Consider the following 20,497-nt stretch of genomic DNA (forward strand, 5'->3'; position numbering starts at 1 on the left):
AAACAAGTTAGGGTTTGTTGGGGTTTTATTTTGTTTTTATCCATCAATATAAAACGAGATGAAAAGGTGCATTGTAGATGGTGACAAACTGTTGATACTAATTGTTATATTATGATGTATGTTGCAGCTTGAGGGCCTGATACCCCCATCGATTGGCAGACAAGGATGAAAAGAAAGAATGGGAGAGAGAGAGAGAGAGAAATGTGAAGGAAGGTCAAGAAAGATGAATAGTATTTATAAGGGTAGTATAGGGATTAAAAAATATTGTAACGGCCTTTTTGGATGGAAGGCTAACAGAAGGGGGTCTTTGTCTCACGTTCATAGCACAAGGGGGTCTTTGTCGCAAAACAAAGTACAGGGGGTCTTTGTCACAGACCCCATAGTATAAGGGGGGTCTTTGTAATTTACCCATAAAATAATTTTAAGTTTACTAGGCTTGAATTGCCAAGTACTGGCCCAGCTATTGCTGCAAGCATTTTAAATACTTTGCATGCTTATGGAGTTGAGAATAAATTATTTTCTATTAGTTTTGGTATTGCCAGCAATAATGATTCTACAATAAATATTTTAAAATCTCAATTAAAACCATGTTTAAATAGTAAATTATTTCATATCAAATGTGCATGTCACATATTAAATATATATATTCAAGATGCTTTAAATATTATTTCTACTCATATTTCTAAAATTAGAAATTGTATTATATATATATTAAAAGTTCAGGGGGCAAGAAAACAAGAACTTAAATATTTATGTCAAAATTATGGTTTAAAATATAAACACTTTATATTAGATGTTAAACATAGATGGAATTCTACCTATGCTATGTTAGAAAGTTGTATTATTTTCGAGGAAGACTGTGAAATGGCAGTTTGTATAAGAGATATTTTAAAACATTTTATGATGCAACTAATGAATTATCAGGTATTTATTATCCAACTAGTTGTAATTTACCTTATCAATTAATGGTGATTAGTGATTGTTTTGCAAAATAGAAACAATCCACAATTTAAATGTATTGTTGAAATAACGGAAAATAAATTTAAAAAATATTGGGAGAACATTTCTCCCCTTTATTGCTTGGATAAAATATTAGATCCTATGATTAAGAAAGATGGTTTAGATATTTTACTTGAAACATATTGTTTATTTAATTTATTTGCTATTTTTTAACAATGTAATTTTGTATTTTCAATTTGTAACTATATTGTATTTTTAATATTTTATTAATTTATTCCATTTTCATATTTCATTCTTCCAAGTATCCAACCATTGTATGCTTTGTAATTTATATCATTCAAATTTAAATGAAATAAATTTCTTATTTTTCTTCCAATTTGTTATTCCATCATTCTTATTTGGTTAAGTATTTTTGTTCATTTATGTGTTAGATTTTTCATTTCTCATTTCATAATTTTTCAAATAGTTCCCAAAGCTAAAAGGAAAGTTAAAAATTTTAGTTTTACACTTTTACTTAGAAAAGAAATCAAAATTTTCAAAAATAAAAACAAAATTTCAAAAAATCAGTATAGCCCATTTCGACCCAAGCCTAAGGCCTGCCCTGTGGCCTAGCCCAACACAACCAAAGCCCATGGCCCGACTCAGACCAGGCTCGTTGCACGGCACGACACGGGCCCGCACGAGCTTGGCCCGTGGGCCGTACCGGGCCGACCCCCAAAATTTTCACCAGGGAGGGCTGCATGGCCCATGACGGCCCGTGGGCCAGCATAGAACGACCTGCACTTTGCGCAGGCTGCCCACGGGTCGTGCCGTGCCGGCCTGGCCTGGCCCACTTTACACCTCTATACACGACCAAGAGCTAGGTTATCCTAGTCACCTGCCAAGGCTATGTCCCTACTGTGACTGGTAGGGCAGTTCTTCCCTTTAATTTAATGACAATTTCAGAGAAGCTGACCAGTGGCACGTCGACCGACTGTAGCTGATTTGGTGTTAGTTTCATCTTCTCAAAGGTATCATAGAAGAGGATGTCCGCTGAAGATCCGCTATCCAAAAGTATCCTCTTCACCATGTAATTGGCGATGGTCGTTGACATCATCAATGCATCATCATGGGGCATCGAGACCCCCTTCAAGTTGTCTGAAAAGGAGACGACGTCGTCTGTCTTCAGCTTCTTGGGCACTGAGCCTTGGATGCTAAGTTGCCTGGCATTGGCCTTCTAGGCCAAGGCCAAGGCTCTACCCGAGGTTGTGCCCCCAGCGATGACGCCGATGACCCCAGCCAAGGTGTGATGTTGTTGTTACTGCTGTTGTGGGGACGAGGCACCTGCGTCGCCTCCCACGTACTCCTTCAAGTGGCCACAGCAGATGAAGGGCTCAATCTTATTTTTTAGCTTGTAGCATTCCTTGGTGTCATTGTCGGTGCCGTAGTGGTACTTGTAGTATTTCTTCAGGTTACCCCTCTTAGGATTCCTCTTTATCTTGGTTAACCACTTCATGTATTCCTCCTTCCTTGCTTGCATAAGGATATGCATTTGGGTGAGTGGCATATATTTGCTGAATGATGGGGTCGGTAGCTTCTTGCCAACGTCTTTGTTGTTGTGGTGGTGGTCGTGGCCGCGGCCATCTCTATCCTTCCTTTTCTTGTTCGAAGCCCCTCAGCAAGGGTCGGCCTAGTGCTCTTAAAGGCGTTCGCTGGCCAAGGCCCCCTCGGCCTTGTTCTTGGGCAATGTCTTGGAGATGGACCACTTGAGGGGTCTGGTAGGAGCAGCTTCGAGGTGGAGTCAGTGAAGGCGTCCATCCTGGTGGACGAAGGGTTATGACTGGTGGAGGCATCACCTTGGCCCTCCTTCATCTATCGCAACTCGTCTTTTATGGCACTGATTTGCACCTGTAGATCACCAATTCATTGGTCGATGGGAGCTTGGGTTTCGTCCCGGTCTTCTCTAACACGGAATGGGTCGGCCTGGTTCCTAGAGTTTCCATATGCTGGTATGTCATGATTCCTTTGGGCTCGACAGTCATTGAGGAGATCGCGAAGGTCTGATACTGGTGAGGGAGAGGAGTAGTGTCGACCTCCAGCCCTCGGAGGAGGATTGTAATGACCAGAGCTTCCACTTTTGTCCCAGTGGCTCTCTACATGGTGGTAGCATTCATGGTCCTGGCCATCATGGGACCCAATTGGTTCTTCTCCCCTTCGGCTTGGGAGGTAGGATGTCTTTGATGGGGGCTTGCTCACTCGTCGGCTACTACTATTGAACGTTGAGGGGTCAGCCTTGCAAGGGCCAAGGAGGCACTGGACCAGGGGTGCATGAGTGGATCATCCACTGTATTGCCCCTGGCTCCTAATGGGGCAGCCACCTTATTGGTGGCCTCCTATCAAGCGCCCCACCTCATCTAGCCTCTAGGTGATGTTGTCCAATCTATCGAGAACCATTTTGAATTGGTCCATGGTGACCAGGTTGAGTGTTTGGATTATTGTCTTATTGATCAACCATTTTCTTTGGAAGCTTAGTTGTTTAAGTTCAGTGTTCTCTTAGGGGAAGTCTTGAGAGTATCCCACAAATGACACCAATTGTTGCAACCAAGGATGGGGCCAAGGGAAACAAGGTAAATCTTCTTCTTTAGCCGAGGCCAATGTGTCCAACCTGAGAGTAAGAGAGTACATCAGAGGCCCCATGTGTTATCCCAGGGGCGGAGACTCCAACGATCAAGTTAGTCAAACGCTTTAGAGGGGTTGGACCAGGCTTGAGACGAGGTCATTCAAGAGCAAGAGAGCTAGAGAGCAAGAGTTTGCAAGATGGCCTTACCTAGATAGGGGCACCCCTATTTATACTTGACCTTGCCTTGGGAGTAGTTGGAGGTGGTTAGCACTGGGTGGCCAGGATTGCATCCAGCCGATGACACATGGTGCCATCCTAGGCCTTGCCACATGCGCTTATATCACCAATTTAGTTATTTATATTATTTTAAATGAAGAATAGTTTAAAATAGTTTCAGAATTAAAAAAAAAAAATCATAATTGAAGCAAATAAAGATGCAAATTAATTTGAGCATGACCAATAAAATTGGAAGATATCTTAATCGAATGGTGGGCTAATTTTTGAAACCAAACCAGAGTTATTAGTTTTTGAAAAACTGGTAACCAAAACCGAACCGAAGTCGATCGGTTAACCGATTGATTGTTTTTTTATTATAGAAAAATACATAAGTATATAATAAAATACTAAAAATATATATAAATATTATATTTTAAATAATAAATAATATATTATATATTATATATATTTATATATAATACATATTTATTAATTTATAAATATATATATATACCGGTCAGCTTGATTAACAACCAATTTTTTATTTTGATTAACCAAAATCGAATCAATACGTTCGATTTTTCTTAAATATTGAACCGAAACCAAATTGACTGATTTAATTAACTAAAATTTCGATTTGATTTCGATCGATTCGGTTTTTCGATTTTTTTTCTCTCCCGTAATTAGAACGATTTATAGAAGCCAAGATAGAGGAGATTTATGTATGTAATTAGTGATAAATTGACACACGCCAAACAAAAATGGAGAGAGAGAAATTAACGTCCCTGCCGACTATTCGTACAAAATTGAAAATCGAGACAGATCCGGCCCCAAAACCGCCGTCCAAAGGGCGAATGTCTCTCCATCCCTATCTCCTCTTTGCTTTATCTTAAATATTTCCTCCTTTGCCTTGGACACTTGGAAAAAGGGTAAATGCATGTCTTACTTTTTTACGCGAAACACGCATTTGAGTCAACTAAATGAGATGGGGCGGGTGAAAAAGGGTAAATGCATGTACATGATGATGATGCACATCAATGAAATTTATATATAATAATTAGGAATGGGCCGACCTGGCCTTTGTATATATGTCAATAAAAATACATTTAGTTCAAGTCGAAGCTCGGCCTGACCATTAAGCATAGGTCTTGAGTTTGAACCCGGCTCTCATATCAAGTCTAAATCCCAAGCTCGAGTTTGAGTTTAGTTATAACTTTTTTTATTTTTTATTTAATAAAAAATGTTTTATTATATTAAAATTCTTCAAAATTCAAAAATAATAAATATCTCACTATTACTTAAAAAAAAGAAAAAGAATAAAGAAAAATATTGTATATTATTTTTATTATTTAATATATAGTCTCAAATCAGGTTTGAGATCGAACTCGGACTGAGCTATTTTGAAAAAATTCAAAATTAGCTTAAAAAAAAATTAGGCCCAATACTTTAGACCCGATCCCAAACCTGCAGGCCTAAAATTATGACCAAGTCTTATTTATAACAGATCGGGCCCCAGTCCATTGGACCATCCGGTCAACGAACAAGTCTGCATGGATAATAGGAGAGACGCTGCACCTTTTCCGTCTTGTCGTCTTGTTTAACATCTTTCTGTAGGTTTCCTTATTTACATTTCTCATGCTCTTAAACTTGTCCATCTTTTATATACCTATAAGGCTATAATTAGTTAATTATCATTACACTTCCAGATTATCTGAAAAAAAGCCAAAACTCATCATGCTACAAAAATCGCAATAAAACAGTATGGCTGATTAAGTAATAAGTGTAGGACAGAAATGATATTTGGAAGGAGGAAATTGTGGCGGGGTATATATATATATATATATATATATATATATATAATTCTTTAGTCAGTACTTTATAACATTTAAAACTTAATAGGATTTAAAATATGATTAACCATTAAATTAGAGGAGCGGCCCCTCGAAGAATTGTAACATTGTTATTTGCTAATGGTTTTTTAATAAGAAACTTGTAATTATAAGTATTCAAATTTTGAAATTCATATAAAGATTTAAAAGAGATCATCATGTGCTTGTTTTTAAATATTGATTTAGAAAAGCATTTTATATAAAAGAACACGATCATACAGTGATAGTTTTGAGTTTTACTTCATAGTTGTCCTTTGTTTCACATTGAGAATTCTTAGTTGACCTGGATGATAGGACCATTTGGCCCAGGAACCGTCCAGGCAACTGGTTCTGTTTTATTCCAAACCTGGTCCCTGACCAAAAATTGTTGAATCAATCAACGACCAGTTGACCCGAGTGGTCGAACTGTCAAGCCGTTCAACGGTTTTTGGCCTTTTTTATTTTTAATTATTTTTAATTTTTGTTGTTAGAACAGGCCATTCGTTCGAACCAGACGGTCGTAGGAAGGGTGGACATTGCAATCCAAAATCTTGAAAGATAAATCCAAAGTGACCTTAAACACAAAAAAAAATGGCGGTAAATCCACCAAGCTAGAAAAACCAAGGAAAAAAATCAGAAAATCGAGTCTAAAGTTTCACTTTGAGATGGATCTAAACATGCATGCAATCAAAGAAAGAAACAAAGCAGATTGTCTTGTAAGAAAAAAAAACATTGCACAAGAAAATCCAAAGAAAAAACAAAAGGGAAAAAATAAAATAGTGATAAACCGTAGACCATTTTGGAGGATCTTGAAGAAGAAGACCAAATACCAAAAAAAAAACAGAAAATGAAAAAAAAGGAACATATCGTACACACTCAAATAAAGGCCACATTAGAAAAACCTTTGAATAATAAAAATCCAAAAGCATAAAAAACCATGGTTTTCGGACCACCGTTGACCCGGACAGACGAACATTTCGGCCCAGGAACCGTCCAGGCAACTGGTTCCGTTTTACCCCAATCCCGGTCCCTGGCCTAAACCATTGAATTGGTCAATGACCCATTGACCCGGGCGGGCAAACCGTCGACCCGTTGACCCATTCAATGTTTTTTGGCCATTTTTTATTTTTTTAATTGAGAACTATCCAGGCAACCAATTTTGTTTTATCCCAATCCCGATCCCTAGCCAAAAATCATTGAATCGGTCAATGACCCATTAACCCAAGCAGTCAACCATCAACCTGTTCACCCGTTCAATGGTTTTTGGCCATTTTTTTATTTTTGTTGTCAAAACAGGCTGTCCGTTTGAACCGAACAGACGAACCACCATTTTTTTATTTTTTTAATTGGGAACCGTCAAGGAAACCAGTTTTATTTTACCCCAATCCCAGTCCTTGGCCAAAAACCGTTGAATCAATCAACAACCCATTGACCCGTTTAATGGCTTTTGGCCTCTTTTTTTTTTTATTTTGTCATATGACTTATACGCTCGAATGACATAACGCGTATGATATTGCTTAATGGACCTCACTCAATTTTTTGCCTGTAATTTTTGTTGCTAGAACAAGCCGTCTGTTCAAATTGGATAATCAAACCGTCGACCCAAGAGAGGTGATCGGAGTGTTCGAATTGCTTTACCCAGGGCAGTCACTTCGATGCTTAAGTTAGTGAGCTAAGTTTGTAAGCTTGAAAGTGTGAGAGCTAGAGTGCTTAGAGAGCTAAATTGCGCATGTACCTCTTCTAAGAAAGGGGATGCCTTTATATAGGTAAGATACCATGAGGCTCACGAAGCACATCCAAGGTGGGTGGGGTAGTTTTATGCCTAGACGTGGATTCCACGTAAGCAAGTAATGTTTATCCAATTGGGCCTAAAGCGAGCAGGGTGATAACTAGTTCTTCCGACGTGGCATCGTGATCTCAAGAAAGTCGAAGGTGATAGTCCGCTTAAGGAGGAGGTCGCCCAACACGTCACGTAGATCACTAACTGAAGTCGGGTTAGGTCAACATAGGCAGATCTCCCCTTACGCCAACCTAATGTCTTGCCAGGTTGTTTGCAATTCAACCTACCGAAGTGATGCTGAAGTCATCAAAGCAATCGCGAGTAATTCACAATCTGCACCCCATAATGCCCACAACACATCTCCACCTTGTATTGGGAATATCTCCCGATAACAAGTATGATAAATGATCCCGAGGTCATTGTGGGGCGCCCCCTTGTGAGATGCAGATATAAACCCAGTTGCAAAATGTCCGAAGTACTCCCGAGGTTTGCCTAGATAATGCTGAGATATCGGATGGCTGCTACGAAATACCACGTGTAATTACGGGAGGACTACATCGCCCCTCATCACAACTTAAAAAGAAAATTGTTATAAATTCTTCGAACTGTTGTAAATTCTAAGTGCAAAGTTATACAAGAGAAGAAGAAACATAGCTTTGGGTTTTAAATTATTACAACAAAACCAAAAGAATATTAGGCAAGGTGGTCTAAAAATTACTTGAATGTATATATGAAGCTAATAATAAAAATAAAAAGAGAAAAGGACAAGAGGCTAAGAAAGGGAGGGAAGATAAGTAGGTAAGAGTGAGAGAAATGGATTTCATTTGGCCCACAGGTAACATGAATCTATTACATATGCATATATTATCAATTCTCATATTTGAAAAGTTGGAATGCCGTGAGAACTGTGAAGCCATAACAAATTAAAATTATTTATTTATTATTGTTTAGGGTGGTTTCGTTTGGGTTAACGTCAGAATGAGAGAAAAAGCAAGTTGACCTTGCGAGTTGGGACAAGATAAAAAGGATGGCTTGAGAGATTGGGGTTTGGTAGGAGTAGGAACCGCGTCAGAGTAGCGAGGTTAGTAATTATACGACTAGGAAGTGGGCAAAACTGACAGACGCTCGAGATATCTCGGGGCAAGATACTTTTTCTTTTTTTCTTTTCTTTTTTTTGTTTAAGTCGGAGTACATACTATATGCCCTTGTTTTGCTTGGCACATTACCTTATTATATATGCATTAATTACTTTTTCTCTTATTTTTTCTTTCTTTCTAAATAAAAAAAAAAAAAACAAACTTTTCCGTCAGGCCATCAGCAATTTTGTTTGCAAATGATGAGAGATTGCGCAATTGACTGTTAGACTGTTAGTGTTAAACCTCTTTCTATGAGGGCCAAAATTGGTATCTGCTCTTCATACAGTGCGCCTCACAACAATTTCACAGTCACATACTATCACGGGAACATCTCTCTTAAATAATAATATATAAATATGGAAGATGTTTTTAATTAATGCACATGCACAATGTGATGTGCTTGTTAGGTCCGTGTGAGGCGTTATGTATTAGGAACGGATCCAATCCCCCCTTTTGGCATGTCTGATATTGAGATCGGCTTCCATCAGGACAGAGATCAAATCAATCTCCTACAAGATTATCTTCCATAATGGCCTACAGTACATTTCCACCACGGAAATATTGCCCAATGATAATATCATCATTTCTGATATATCATCAGAAGATGTTCCCAATACATGGCAGGGATGTATTGTAAAACATTGTGGGGAGACTGATTTGACAAACTTGTGTCCATCCATCTCCCAATAAAATAAATTACATACGCAATTAGATATTATTAATGCAATATTGTAAAACACCCCTTGATTTGTTTGTATTTTGCATCCCAAATATCTAATAGTATATTAGGTAATTCCAAATATCCAAGATTTTAACAACTGGCATTGGGATTTGGTGTTCCTATATGTAACTTTTATATACACGTGTTCATACTGTCATCATAAGCCTCAACTCAAGCTCAAATTTAGGTCAGCAGGCAGGTACTCAGGTTCAAGTTCAGTTTGGTAATTAAGGTGCTGCCAATGCCATGCCTGAATCAGGCTTTAGTCCTTCTCCCTTCTCCGTTTAGAGAGATGTTCCTTCTTCGGTCATACGCTTTGGTAATTAATAATCAAAACTGAAAATCTATGGTCAGGAAAAGAAGCCACGTACATTGACATTGGTGCACTTTTGGTTATCTTCAGCCTTGCTAAAAACGAGACCGGATCTTCAGCCTTACTAAGAAATTTCCACTTCCACCCGTAGGCCGTAGTATATCAGAGAACCATAATCCAGCAATGGATGAGTCCCACCTAACAGATGAGAGAGCTTAAACTGTAAACCTCCCTGATCACGGATGTTTCTTTAATTAAGCATCTGGTTGCGTTGTTTGTTAAGGCCATGCATTTCAATGATCTCTTTCTTCTTTCTACGTACCTTGATTAACATGATCAGTTGAATAGATTATAGATAGATGAGATGCATTTTTTGTTTTTTTATTTATTATAATAAGATATAGATGGATCGTAGATGAGATACATTAAGGATCCACCATGTATGATGTATCGACCTCGACCGGACCGTTCGTTAGGTAATAGGTAAACCACCACCTTAACTTGCTTGGAACTTTGAAAATTGGAACCGTTGTGGTTCAACTTCCTGCTACCAAGTTACCAAACTTCCAAACCGATCGATCTCCTTCGATTCCTTTTCCTCCCTCTCCCACCCTTCAAATATTATTTATATTTGAACCCCTCACCCATTAAGGCCGAAGCTTTCAGAAATAAAGAAAAGAGATGGATCTGAAGATGGCTAGCGACATCATCAAATCGAAGGAGGAGAAACGTGCAGGTGCCGAAATTGTGTATTCAGCCTGCTATCGCCATTCCATCGAGAGCTTCTGGAAGAGCTGGGCTTTCCCCTTCAACATCTCCAAAAGTGTGGAAGAGTCCAAGAGACGGGTTTCGTGTGGATGAAACAGAAGGCTCCCTATGAGCACTTCTTTGTGGGAACCAACACCTGTGTCAAATATGCCACCGAAGTGACTGGTTATATAGAAAAGTTCAAGATGAAGAAGATGACTGGCATCAAGAGCAAACAGATGTTTCTGTGGGTCCCATCACGGAGATGAGCATCGAGGAACCAACGAGCCAGAAGATATATTTCAAGACGTCTGTGGGGATCGGCAAGTCCTTTCCATTCACCGCATTTATGACTGAAGAAGAGAAGCATAAGTACCTCCGATCCAGGAAGCCATTGCCTGAAAATTACCCTAATACTTATTACTCTTCATACAATCTTCCATAGGTGCGTGGGTCATGGATTATCACAGATTACATCATTTTCCATCCTCCTAGTTGTTATTGTGTTTTCAATTTATTATAAACATTTTGTTTCAAATGTTTCTCAAGTAGGCCTTATCTAATAATCATCGGTCAATATTCTTTCCCTCAAATTCGAATCTATCACGTTAACAACTGGGGTCCTGATTCATCAGTTTTACCCACCATCGAAATTATGATGGTATTTGGTTGGATTGCCGTTTATCTAAAACGCAACACCAACTCAGCACCACATAGCCTGGGTGTTTTCCTCCATGAATTTTGAATTAAATATTGTTTAACTAAACTGTTTATGGGAGAAAGACCCCAACACTTCGCATTTTTATGCTATTCCGTTTGTGTGGCACCTTGATGTTAAAAAACGTTTTTCAACCACTTTTTAAGGAAGATGTGGTATAAAACGTTTATTTAATAAACGCCAATGAAACTTATCAATCGCTGTATTGATTGTAGATTGACTCCTTGACCCACCATTAATATTCTGATGACAAGCAACTTTATTTAACCGACTATTGGAAAGACAAGCAACAGGGGATACAGGGGATGGGCTACCCCTGTTGTGTAGCCCCATGAAGCAAAAAAATACAATCATCTAACTTAGTTGTGTGTAGAGGTGTCAATTGGACTGAGTCCATTTACAAATGGGCTGAATTTATTCCAGCTCAAATCTAATACAAACCAAATCTAATCCAATTCATTAAAATATAAATGGATCAGATTAGATCTAATCCAAACCGAATGAAATATCAGAAATTATATAAAAAATAGAACATATAAAAAATTACAAAAATATATTAAAATGAAAAAAATCTGAAAATTACAATATATATATATATATATATATATATATATCTTTTTGGCATTGAAAATTCACTTTCGTAAAAGTGTCTTCATAAATTTTTTTTTTAAATACTTTTATAAAAATATTCCAATTCTCATGATAGAACACGATGAGAACAACATCAGGACCCTAATATAGATTTTGTGTTTGCACTCCCTTTCAAAATACTGTATGTATGAATAGTTCAATATTTTGAACCTTGACGTAGTCTTATTTATGGCTAAGCCGGCAAATAGTTAACCGTCGGCTTAGAGCTATGTTTTTTTTACATGGAAGGTTAATTTCAATACTTTTTTTACACCTTCAAAAATAATACCTCGTTGAGAGTAAAGAACACTCCCTTGTTTATAAAGTTTGTATTCTCTCTCTTTTTTATTTTTTTAAATAAAAAAATAAAATTGATATTTAAGACCAAAAAACAGATTTTTTTTGGCAAAAATTAAGTGGGGAAAGATGCATTCAACCCCTTGCACCACAAAGGTTGCAAAAAGATATCCAAAATCCCAACATGGTTTAATCTCATGAGTATAGCCTAAACTTCCATCTCTATATACAGTAAAATATCTCATTTCAATGTAAAAAATTATTAAATAAAAACAATATGATAACAACATAATACACATTTACAAGCCAAATTTCTTTGGTCGACAAAATCCTGGCATCGACACCCGTTGTTGTTGCCTCACCCTCCTCTCCTCCTTGGCTTTGGTTTCTCTCTCCACCTCTGCCTGTAATTTCCTCAAGTTTTCCATTACTGTCTTCTCTTCCTTTTGCTGCTTCCAGTGTTCCAGCACCGATGTCTCTGACTAAGTCAGCCAACCATTGAGAAAAACATGGCATGGCATCCCGTTCCTACAATTAACATATTCCCCCACACCCTTCAACCTTGCTGCATTGTTGAAATATGCCGAACAAATGACTTTCCTCACAACATCCCAGTCAGGCCCACATGTGGTAAGTGGAATTTTAAGGTTTTGAGTATGTCCAACAATTGAGACCTGACCTCCCTTGCCTTCCTCAACCCTTTGGAATGCAAGAAATGCTCATTACACCAGTCTCCCCAATACTGGTTTGCTTTCCACAGTTGGTACACATTGAGTAATGTCAGGTGATCTGATATTGGGACAAAGAACTTCTCCCTTGCTGCATCACTCTCCTCTGCCCTATCTTTAGGCTGGAAGAACACTGATGGCACTGACAAAATCGAAACAATTGCCAGCACCTCATTCACACATCCTAATTGTTCCCCCATGAGGAGCATCTTAGCAAGTGATGGATCCAGTGGGAACTCAACCATCTTTCAGGGTCTCACACAGTACTCCATCTGTCATGTACTGTACAAATTAAAATGCCAGGGTTTAGCTAACAAAATAAAAGAAAAACGAAAATATGAATGGACTACATAATCAATTGGTTAAGCTATTCTATGGAACAAGAAAAACATCATCGTGGAACTTGATAATTTTTTTATTCCATTGGTTAACCGACTATTGGAATGATTCTGACTGAACAAACACAACCATCTAGCCTAGGTTGTGTGTAGAGGTGTCAATTGGACTCGATTTGGTCCAACCCAATCCAGTCCAATATGAGTCCACTTACAAATGGGCTGGACCCAATCCAGCCCAAATCTAATACAAACCAAATCCAATTCAATCCATTAAAATGTAAATGGATCGGATTGGATCCAATCCAAACCAAATGAAATATCAGAAATTATATAAAAAACAGAACATATAAAAAATTACAAAGATATATTAAAATGAAGAAAATCTGAAAATTACAAAAAAAAATATACCTTTTTGGCATTGAAAAAGCACTTTTGTAAAAATGTTTTGATAAAAGTACCTTCATAAAAGTGCTTTTCTAAAAGTGCTTCCGTAAATGTATTTTTATAAAAGTGCTTTAATAGAAGTGTTCCATTGGTTAAGCCAAGTGAAAACATTACTTCTGGTATAAGATCTGCTACTTGCTAATTTTTTGGTTCCATTTTATGTTTGTGAATGATCATTTTCAGCTCAGAGGCCTCACCTGCATTAAGTTTAGAAGCCAGTACTCAAAAGAGCAAATTTTCGCACAAGTCTACACAGACATTCAGCCAGAGGATAAATGTTATGTCCATGTCACTAGACAGCAGTGCAATGCATTCAAGACTCAGTGGATTTCTTAGTACATCACATCCATGAGCAAAGCAACTAACCTTAACTATCTGCACAGTAAGAATGGCCACCCATACAGAGACAAGCAGAGTAAGTTCTTTCCAGTAAATGTTGTCCATCACGGGAACCTGGACATTGATGACAACAATAATAAAGTCTAACTTGAGAGTTTTCATGATCAAATCTGCAAATAACTTTCATATACGTACACTTAGCAGAATTACCTGGTCATCCAGCGATGAAGATGGACCACCGGGTAGTGGTTTGTAATCCAGCCCAGGACCATCTGAAGTTCAAAACATAAGTTAGTAAGTTACTGATCTAAGATGTTTATCCTTATCCTTGAAACTCATTAGGGTTGTCAATGTGTTGCAGATCAAAACCAATATGAACCCGTTATATATGGTATAGGTCAGCATTATGTGTCCCAATTATAAATGGGTCAGGATTGGTTTTGGTTGTGCTGAACAAAAATCGGATCTTATCAGGCAAGACTTGATGGCCCCGATTACAGACCCCATTTGGTCTGGTTTAGAACTGATCTGTGCGTGTATTTGATCAATCCCCCCAACTAAGGATGAAGTTTTGCTGTTTTATTCATTATCTGGTATTTTCAGGAGACCTAATTCTTGTAAGAAGCAAGAAGTGCTTGTTTCACAATGTTTTGTTTTTCTATTTGTAGGCCTATGTTGATCTAGTCTTGCTATATTTGAACATTTGGAACAACTTGAATGCTCCTTTACAATTAGCATGGATGCATGCATTCGACTCTCAAATACTTCATGAGCTAAGCCTGATGCAGCCTGAGTTCCCCACCAAATGTAGGTGAAAAGAACACTAAAGTGGAAAGAGGAGTAAAACACAAATAGAAATGAGAGGCATAAGGGAGAGATGGAAAGACGTTTTCACAGAAACTGAAATCCACTCAAATAAGTCATGTATACAAACCCCCTTCCACAGATATTTATACATAGTTAACACCCCCTTTTCCTCACCCTTACTAATGGTAATTCAGTAGCTAACAAACCTATCTATATTTGCTTAATAGTCAAGGGACCTAGAAGTTTAAGTACTCCTCTTTCTTTTCCTTGTGATTCTACCTTGATTATAATTAGTCACCCTTAGAGGTGCTCCTGCATCAAATCCCATGCTCTTAATCTAATGGATACAAGGCAGCACCAGTGAATTAGGAAAATATGGAAATCACCATTCACCTATTCCAATAATGCAATATCATTTACTCCATGATGTGAATGCTCAAGCACCCAGTAAACCTGATTGTATTGTGGCCCATAATTTACATTGATATAAACTATCTTATCAATTATCATCTAGGATTAGAACAAACAGGTCATAAAATAGGGGTAAATAAACTCAGATGATTTGGCATGCGCATAAGAGAGAACTCATTGCAGCAGTAGGAAGGAGCAATCCAATGCAAAGAAGAAATTGGTTGAGGTATTCAGAAAAGATCTAGGGATTCACTATATGAAAGATGAAATGAGTGAATGTAGGAACAGGATTTGCACAGCAGGCCCCATATGATTTAAATGAGAATTTGTTAATTTACGCACCGTCTTTTTATTGGTATAAATACAAAACTACCTTCTATTATAGCAGTAACAAAGTTGTGCTACCTGTCTGTCCTACTGTGTCACTCAAATGACAATGACAACTATGCAAACAAAAGATAGAGCTTCAAGTCTCAGTAGTACCCCATGATGATTGCATATTCTTCTACCCTTAAATGTATAGAGGTTGGATATCCACTTCGTGCCGCCAGAACAGCTAGTCATCACGTATCACATTGATAACACTGCTTACTGTCCAAACCAATGCATATCAAGTTCAACTTTTCCCTATGGGAAATTAATACTTTAAATTAGATGACACTTGCATTGGAAGAGGGCAACAAGAAACAATCATTCTCATTGTCAAATGTCAATTTTTCTTGGTACATTCAAGGAATTCAGATCCAGGATTTGGGTTACCATCTGGTAACTGTTAAAGAATGATCTGAGTAGATGGTCTTAACTATCTAGTTAATTATATTCTTTTAAATGGTTAAAAAATGAAAAAGAAAAGCTTTAGAGAAATGTTATATCATACTGAATCCTTATGCCTCCTATGGGACCTTGGTGTTAAATGCGATGTTGTGGGCTTAGGTTGCCCTGTTTTATTATGATGGATGTAGAAAAAATAGCTTCTTCCAATAACCTGCTCCCAAACTAATGCTGGTAGCATACAAAAGAGTCTAGCTAATGAAACATATGAGAAAAGGAAAAGATAGCAAGACCGGAAAAACAGTATTTAATGCAAGGGAGTTAAAAACCTTTGTTGTCATTTTCCATATATTACGAAGTTGCAACAAAGTGAACAGACATTTATAGGCATAAACTGCATCTCTTACCGCAATGATGGGTACCCACCTTGTGGATGACAGTGCATCTAGACCATTTGATGATGAATATGAAGAAGGAAGCTCAATTCCAACATCTAAAGCAGCATCCCAATTTCCAGTCTCTTCAAAAGATCGAATCAACCTTGTAGCTTGGAGGCCATCCATTGCTGGCATGCAGACATCCTGCATGCAAGTAAAGTTGAGTATCTTGGTTGTTCTGGTTTTCCACACTGGAAAGCTCTACTTTGGTAAATAATAACAATATCAACAACTACATTTTTCACATATGGAAATTTTATGCATTATGGAATACTAAGGAAAGAAAATTGGGAAGGTGTGTTTTGCACTCGTTTCAAAATGTTTATTTCTCACTGATGTCTTCAGTAGCTCAATGTCTACTTCCTAATTGGCAGCATTGTGTTCTAAAATATCTTGGTATTTATAACTGCCACCTAAATGCCAAAATCATTATTAACCAGTCCTTTATATTGCCTAACACAGAGAATATACCATTTCCTTCCACGCATAATACATTTAATAACTGATGAATGATTATCTGCAATTGCAGTTAAATGCAGCCAATAGCCCTCTTAAAAAATATTCTTTCATATTGCACTGCAGTTTTAACTTCAAGGGGAAGAACTTAACCACCTTGTGTATGATGAAAAACAATATAAATGAATGATTCTGACACTGTTTAGCATCTTCACAGTCCTTCAAATGAATAATTCTGTAATAGTGTAACTCCCCTCTGTCCAAGGTTATTTCTTCTCGAAGTTGAAAAATTCTTTGACCCCATTTTTTAAAGGAGTAAGTCAACTCATTCCCGAATTTGAGCTGCTATCTCTAGACATAAAACCACATCTGATCTGAGGTATCATAAAATTGCATAATCAGGACATTGTGATCATATTCTCCTGTTCTGACCTCAATGTGGATCATCCTCAACACAAAATTTGCAAAATAATGGAAAATTTCATCACTCACTGAGATGAGTAGCACTTAATACCAAACACTATTAAATAATCAAAATTTCAACTAAATAAAGATGACTAAAATAATCAAGACATTAAAATATGAGTCTCCAAGTTGTAGAATAAGTTGTATCCACTGCTTTATGAACAGAGACAAACTAATATGACAAAGAAAGGCACAGTAGAAATAACACTCGGTACGAAAAATATTATCGTATGGCAAGTATTTATGGCATTGAACAGCACACACAGCAATTTCAAGGGCCAGGATTTCCAATTAATACCATTTGGAGCAGGGAGAAGAGGCTACCCTGCTATTACATTTGGCGCAGCAAGCATTGAATTTGATATAGCTCAACGTCTCCACTCCTTTGATTGGGAACTTCCCCTAGTATCAATACCAAAGATTTGGACATGACCAGGGTATTTGGTATATCAATGCACAAGATATGAGACCTGATTGTTGTTTCTAAACCACACTTTGTCACAATACTCAAGTTAAGAGATTAGATTACACAGGATGCCTCATAGTGAGTAGCATTTGACAGCAACTCAGAAGTTGGATCCATAGGACGAACGAAATGGGGGAGCCGCCTGAGCATTCTCGAGGTGCTCCATCCTTTGTTTCGGTGGTTGCTTCCTCTGCGAATCCTTTTCCTACGATTCTTGACCCATCGGCGGTAGATATTCCATTAAAGGTCCCTTGCATCAAGTGGGGAGAACCTGCTGTTCTGTTCTGAGAGGAAGATATCGAGAAATCTCTCTCCCCTCTTCAGTTTTACTTGGTTGGAAAATGTTCTTCTCATCATCCTTCCTTGTACAAATTTCTGGTAGGTACGTTCAGGCTTCAAGTCTTGTTGTCACTACCTTGAATACCCTAGGGTTTGGCTTGCGAGCGGTGGTTTTTGTCCAGCTTTGGAGTTAGGGTGGGAACCTTTGTGCCATTTTAGATATCCTTGCCAAAGCTACCGATCAATCTGTACAATGACAGGTACTTATGCTCGATTGCGCAAGTAGCAGGGCGAGTTTTGAAGGTGGATCTATTGAAGGAAAACCCTAGTCGTCTTTGGGTTGGGCTCGGGATTTTGGCAGAGAATAATTTATGAGAACCTACTCAAGTATTCACTTTCTGCTTTAAACATGGCCATGGTGAAGGGGATTGCAAACCAAAAATCAAAAGATCATCAAAAGCATGGAGAAGTCGCCAAGACTAATGCTACTTCAGTTTCAAAGCCAGCGGAACAAGCACCAGCTCCCAGAAGAAAACAGACTGTGAAGCAGATCTATCAAGAAGTGCGAAGAGCACCTGTAGTTACCACAGAGATAGAATTGACAAAAACCCCAAATACGGAGGAGGTATAGGTTCCATGACCTACAGTTACTAAGACGGTGGAGATCCTTGCTAATGGGGTGCGAAAATCCTTTGCATCCAAAGATGATATTGGTGTGAAGCCTGTTTGGCCATATCTGCTAGAGATCGCCAATCCACTCTCTTCTAGAAAGCCAGATAGGCTATGGACTTTGGAGGATCTGAGAAATTCCAAATTGGAATTGGATGAAAGATTTAGTCACTAGGGACACAGCAAGGCCAACAAATCTAATGCTGAGTTGCTCAACAAAATTAATGAAAGAATGGAAGGTTCCTCTTGTGCGCTTTCTGAGAACGAAGATGGTTTAGATGTGGAGGCGAACTAGACACAGGTGGTTCGCAAGAAAAGGCCTCGGAAGAAATACGTGCAGAGTGAGAACAAGTCAGTAACTAAATCGTAGACATGCCAAGGTAAGCCTACTTCTAGTTGTTCTCAATGAATGGTCTTTTCTGGAATATCCGAGGGATTGCAAATGATCCCTCTATTACTCACTTGAAAAAACTCTACAAGTTGCATAAATTAGGTGTGGTGGTTGTGGTTGAACCCATGACTAGGGATGATACTCTCATTGATTACTAGGAGACTTAACATGACTGGTTTACTTATTAATATTAGTAGCAAAATTGTTTTGTTTTGGAATAGTTTTTTCTCTGTATAATTGATAGAGGACTACGATCAGATTTTAACTGTGAGAATGACTACTTCTGCCAATGAGGTTTTTATTCTTTCTGTGGTTTATGCCAAATGTGACCAGTTGGAAAGAACATTTCTCTGGGACAGAATTCAGAATTTAGCTTCTTGGATCTCGGAACCTTGGCTGATAGCTGGTGATTTCAATGTGGTCTCGTGTAGAGAGAAAAAGGTTGGAGGGAGAAGTCCTAATGTCTCTACAATGGAGGATTTTGTAGATATGATTAATACAATGGGTTTGGTGGACTTGGGTTACTCTGGAAGCAGATTCACCTAGTACAATAATAGGAAAGGTTTGGATTGTGTTTGGGCTCGACTTGATTGGGTTTTGGTAAACTCTAACTAGGCTCAATCTTTTCCCTTGAAACCGGTAAGCCATCTTAATTGTACTTGTTCAGATCACTGTCCCTTGGTTTTCTTTGATGAGGAGGAAAGGCAGACGGGTCCTAAGCCGTTCAGATTTCAGCAAATGTGGCTATCTCACCATACCTTTCATAATGTAGTTAGGGATTGCTGGAATGAAGATGTGCATGCTACTTCGTTCATGAGTTTATTTCTCAAATTACATAAATTAAGGAGTAAACTCAAACAATGGAACTGGGAGATTTTTGGGAATATTTATTGGGCAGTGAAAGAGGTAGAAGATAGAGTTCAAGGTGTAGAAATGAACCATTTACAGGTGAATACAACTGCTAGTCTCACTGAGCTCAGGGAGGAGCGGAAGAAGCTTCATGAGATACACAAATTGGAGGAAATTTTCTGGAGACAAATTTAGATTCAAGTGGTTGAAAGATGATGGTAGAAACTCCACATTTTTCCATCTATCTGTAAAACTAAATAGAATGAGAAGCAGAATTTGCAAAATCAAAAACCTGACAGGAGACTAGATCACAAACCTAGAGGAAATGAAACAGAATGCAGTGAACTACTTTTGCAGTGTTATGTCAGGGGAAGGGGTGGATTGCAATGATGATTTGCTAGAGGTTATTCCATGTGTGGTTAATCAGGAAGATAATGATATCTTATTGACTGTTCCTTTAGAGACTAAAATCCATGAGGTGGTCCACGCCATGGATAGAGATAGTGCTCCAGGTCCGGATGGCTTTACGGGACATTTCTTTGTCTCGTGTTGGGACATTGTTGGGGCTGACTTGATAGGGGCTATCCAATACTTTTTTAATGGTGGCCAACTCCCGGTGAGTTACACTTCCTCTTTTATTACTCTCATTCCTAAATGTAAAG

The 20,497-nt window shown here is 38.1% G+C and overlaps 2 protein-coding genes across 4 annotated transcripts; one reads left to right on the plus strand and one right to left on the minus strand.

Annotated features, from left to right (window-relative positions):
• Positions 1–9,482: 9,482 nt before the first annotated feature.
• On the plus strand, positions 9,483–10,888 carry LOC148881081 (DUF538 family protein (Protein of unknown function, DUF538)). Its single transcript, XM_088968194.1, is given in 3 exon segments — positions 9,483–10,370; positions 10,373–10,589; positions 10,592–10,888. Coding segments are annotated over 3 exon segments (507 nt in total). The 5' UTR covers positions 9,483–10,274; the 3' UTR covers positions 10,786–10,888.
• A 1,265-nt stretch (positions 10,889–12,153) lies between these two features.
• Positions 12,154–18,784, minus strand: LOC148881082 (sulfite exporter TauE/SafE family protein 3-like). 3 transcript variants are annotated; one of them, XM_088963343.1, is made up of 6 exons: positions 17,506–18,784; positions 16,250–16,404; positions 14,045–14,106; positions 13,862–13,948; positions 13,693–13,743; positions 12,154–12,995 (listed from the first exon to the last, which is right to left on the minus strand). In XM_088963343.1, the coding sequence occupies exons 2-6, from the start codon at positions 16,266–16,268 to the stop codon at positions 12,951–12,953; spliced, it is 264 nt and encodes an 87-aa protein (XP_088819469.1). In that variant the 5' UTR covers positions 16,269–16,404; positions 17,506–18,784; the 3' UTR covers positions 12,154–12,950. The 3 variants fall into 3 exon arrangements, with proteins under 3 accessions (XP_088819469.1, XP_088819470.1, XP_088819471.1); XM_088963344.1 differs by having other exon boundaries at positions 17,480–18,704; XM_088963345.1 differs by lacking the exons at positions 16,250–16,404; positions 17,506–18,784 and adding an exon at positions 15,536–15,616.
• Positions 18,785–20,497: the final 1,713 nt, after the last annotated feature.

The sequence above is a fragment of the Nelumbo lutea genome, chromosome 1 (genome assembly GCF_056320005.1).
Source record: "Nelumbo lutea isolate HS-2025 chromosome 1, American lotus-T2T, whole genome shotgun sequence".
NCBI classification, from domain to species: Eukaryota; Viridiplantae; Streptophyta; class Magnoliopsida; order Proteales; family Nelumbonaceae; genus Nelumbo; species Nelumbo lutea.

Coding starts and splice junctions, on each gene's coding strand:
- LOC148881082 (XM_088963343.1), bottom strand. Junction 13,949..14,044: donor CTTCATCGCTGGATGACCAG/GTAATTCTGCTA, acceptor ATCAATGTCCAG/GTTCCCGTGATGGACAACAT. Junction 12,996..13,692: donor GGCTTCTAAACTTAATGCAG/GTGAGGCCTCTG, acceptor TAATTTGTACAG/TACATGACAGATGGAGTACT.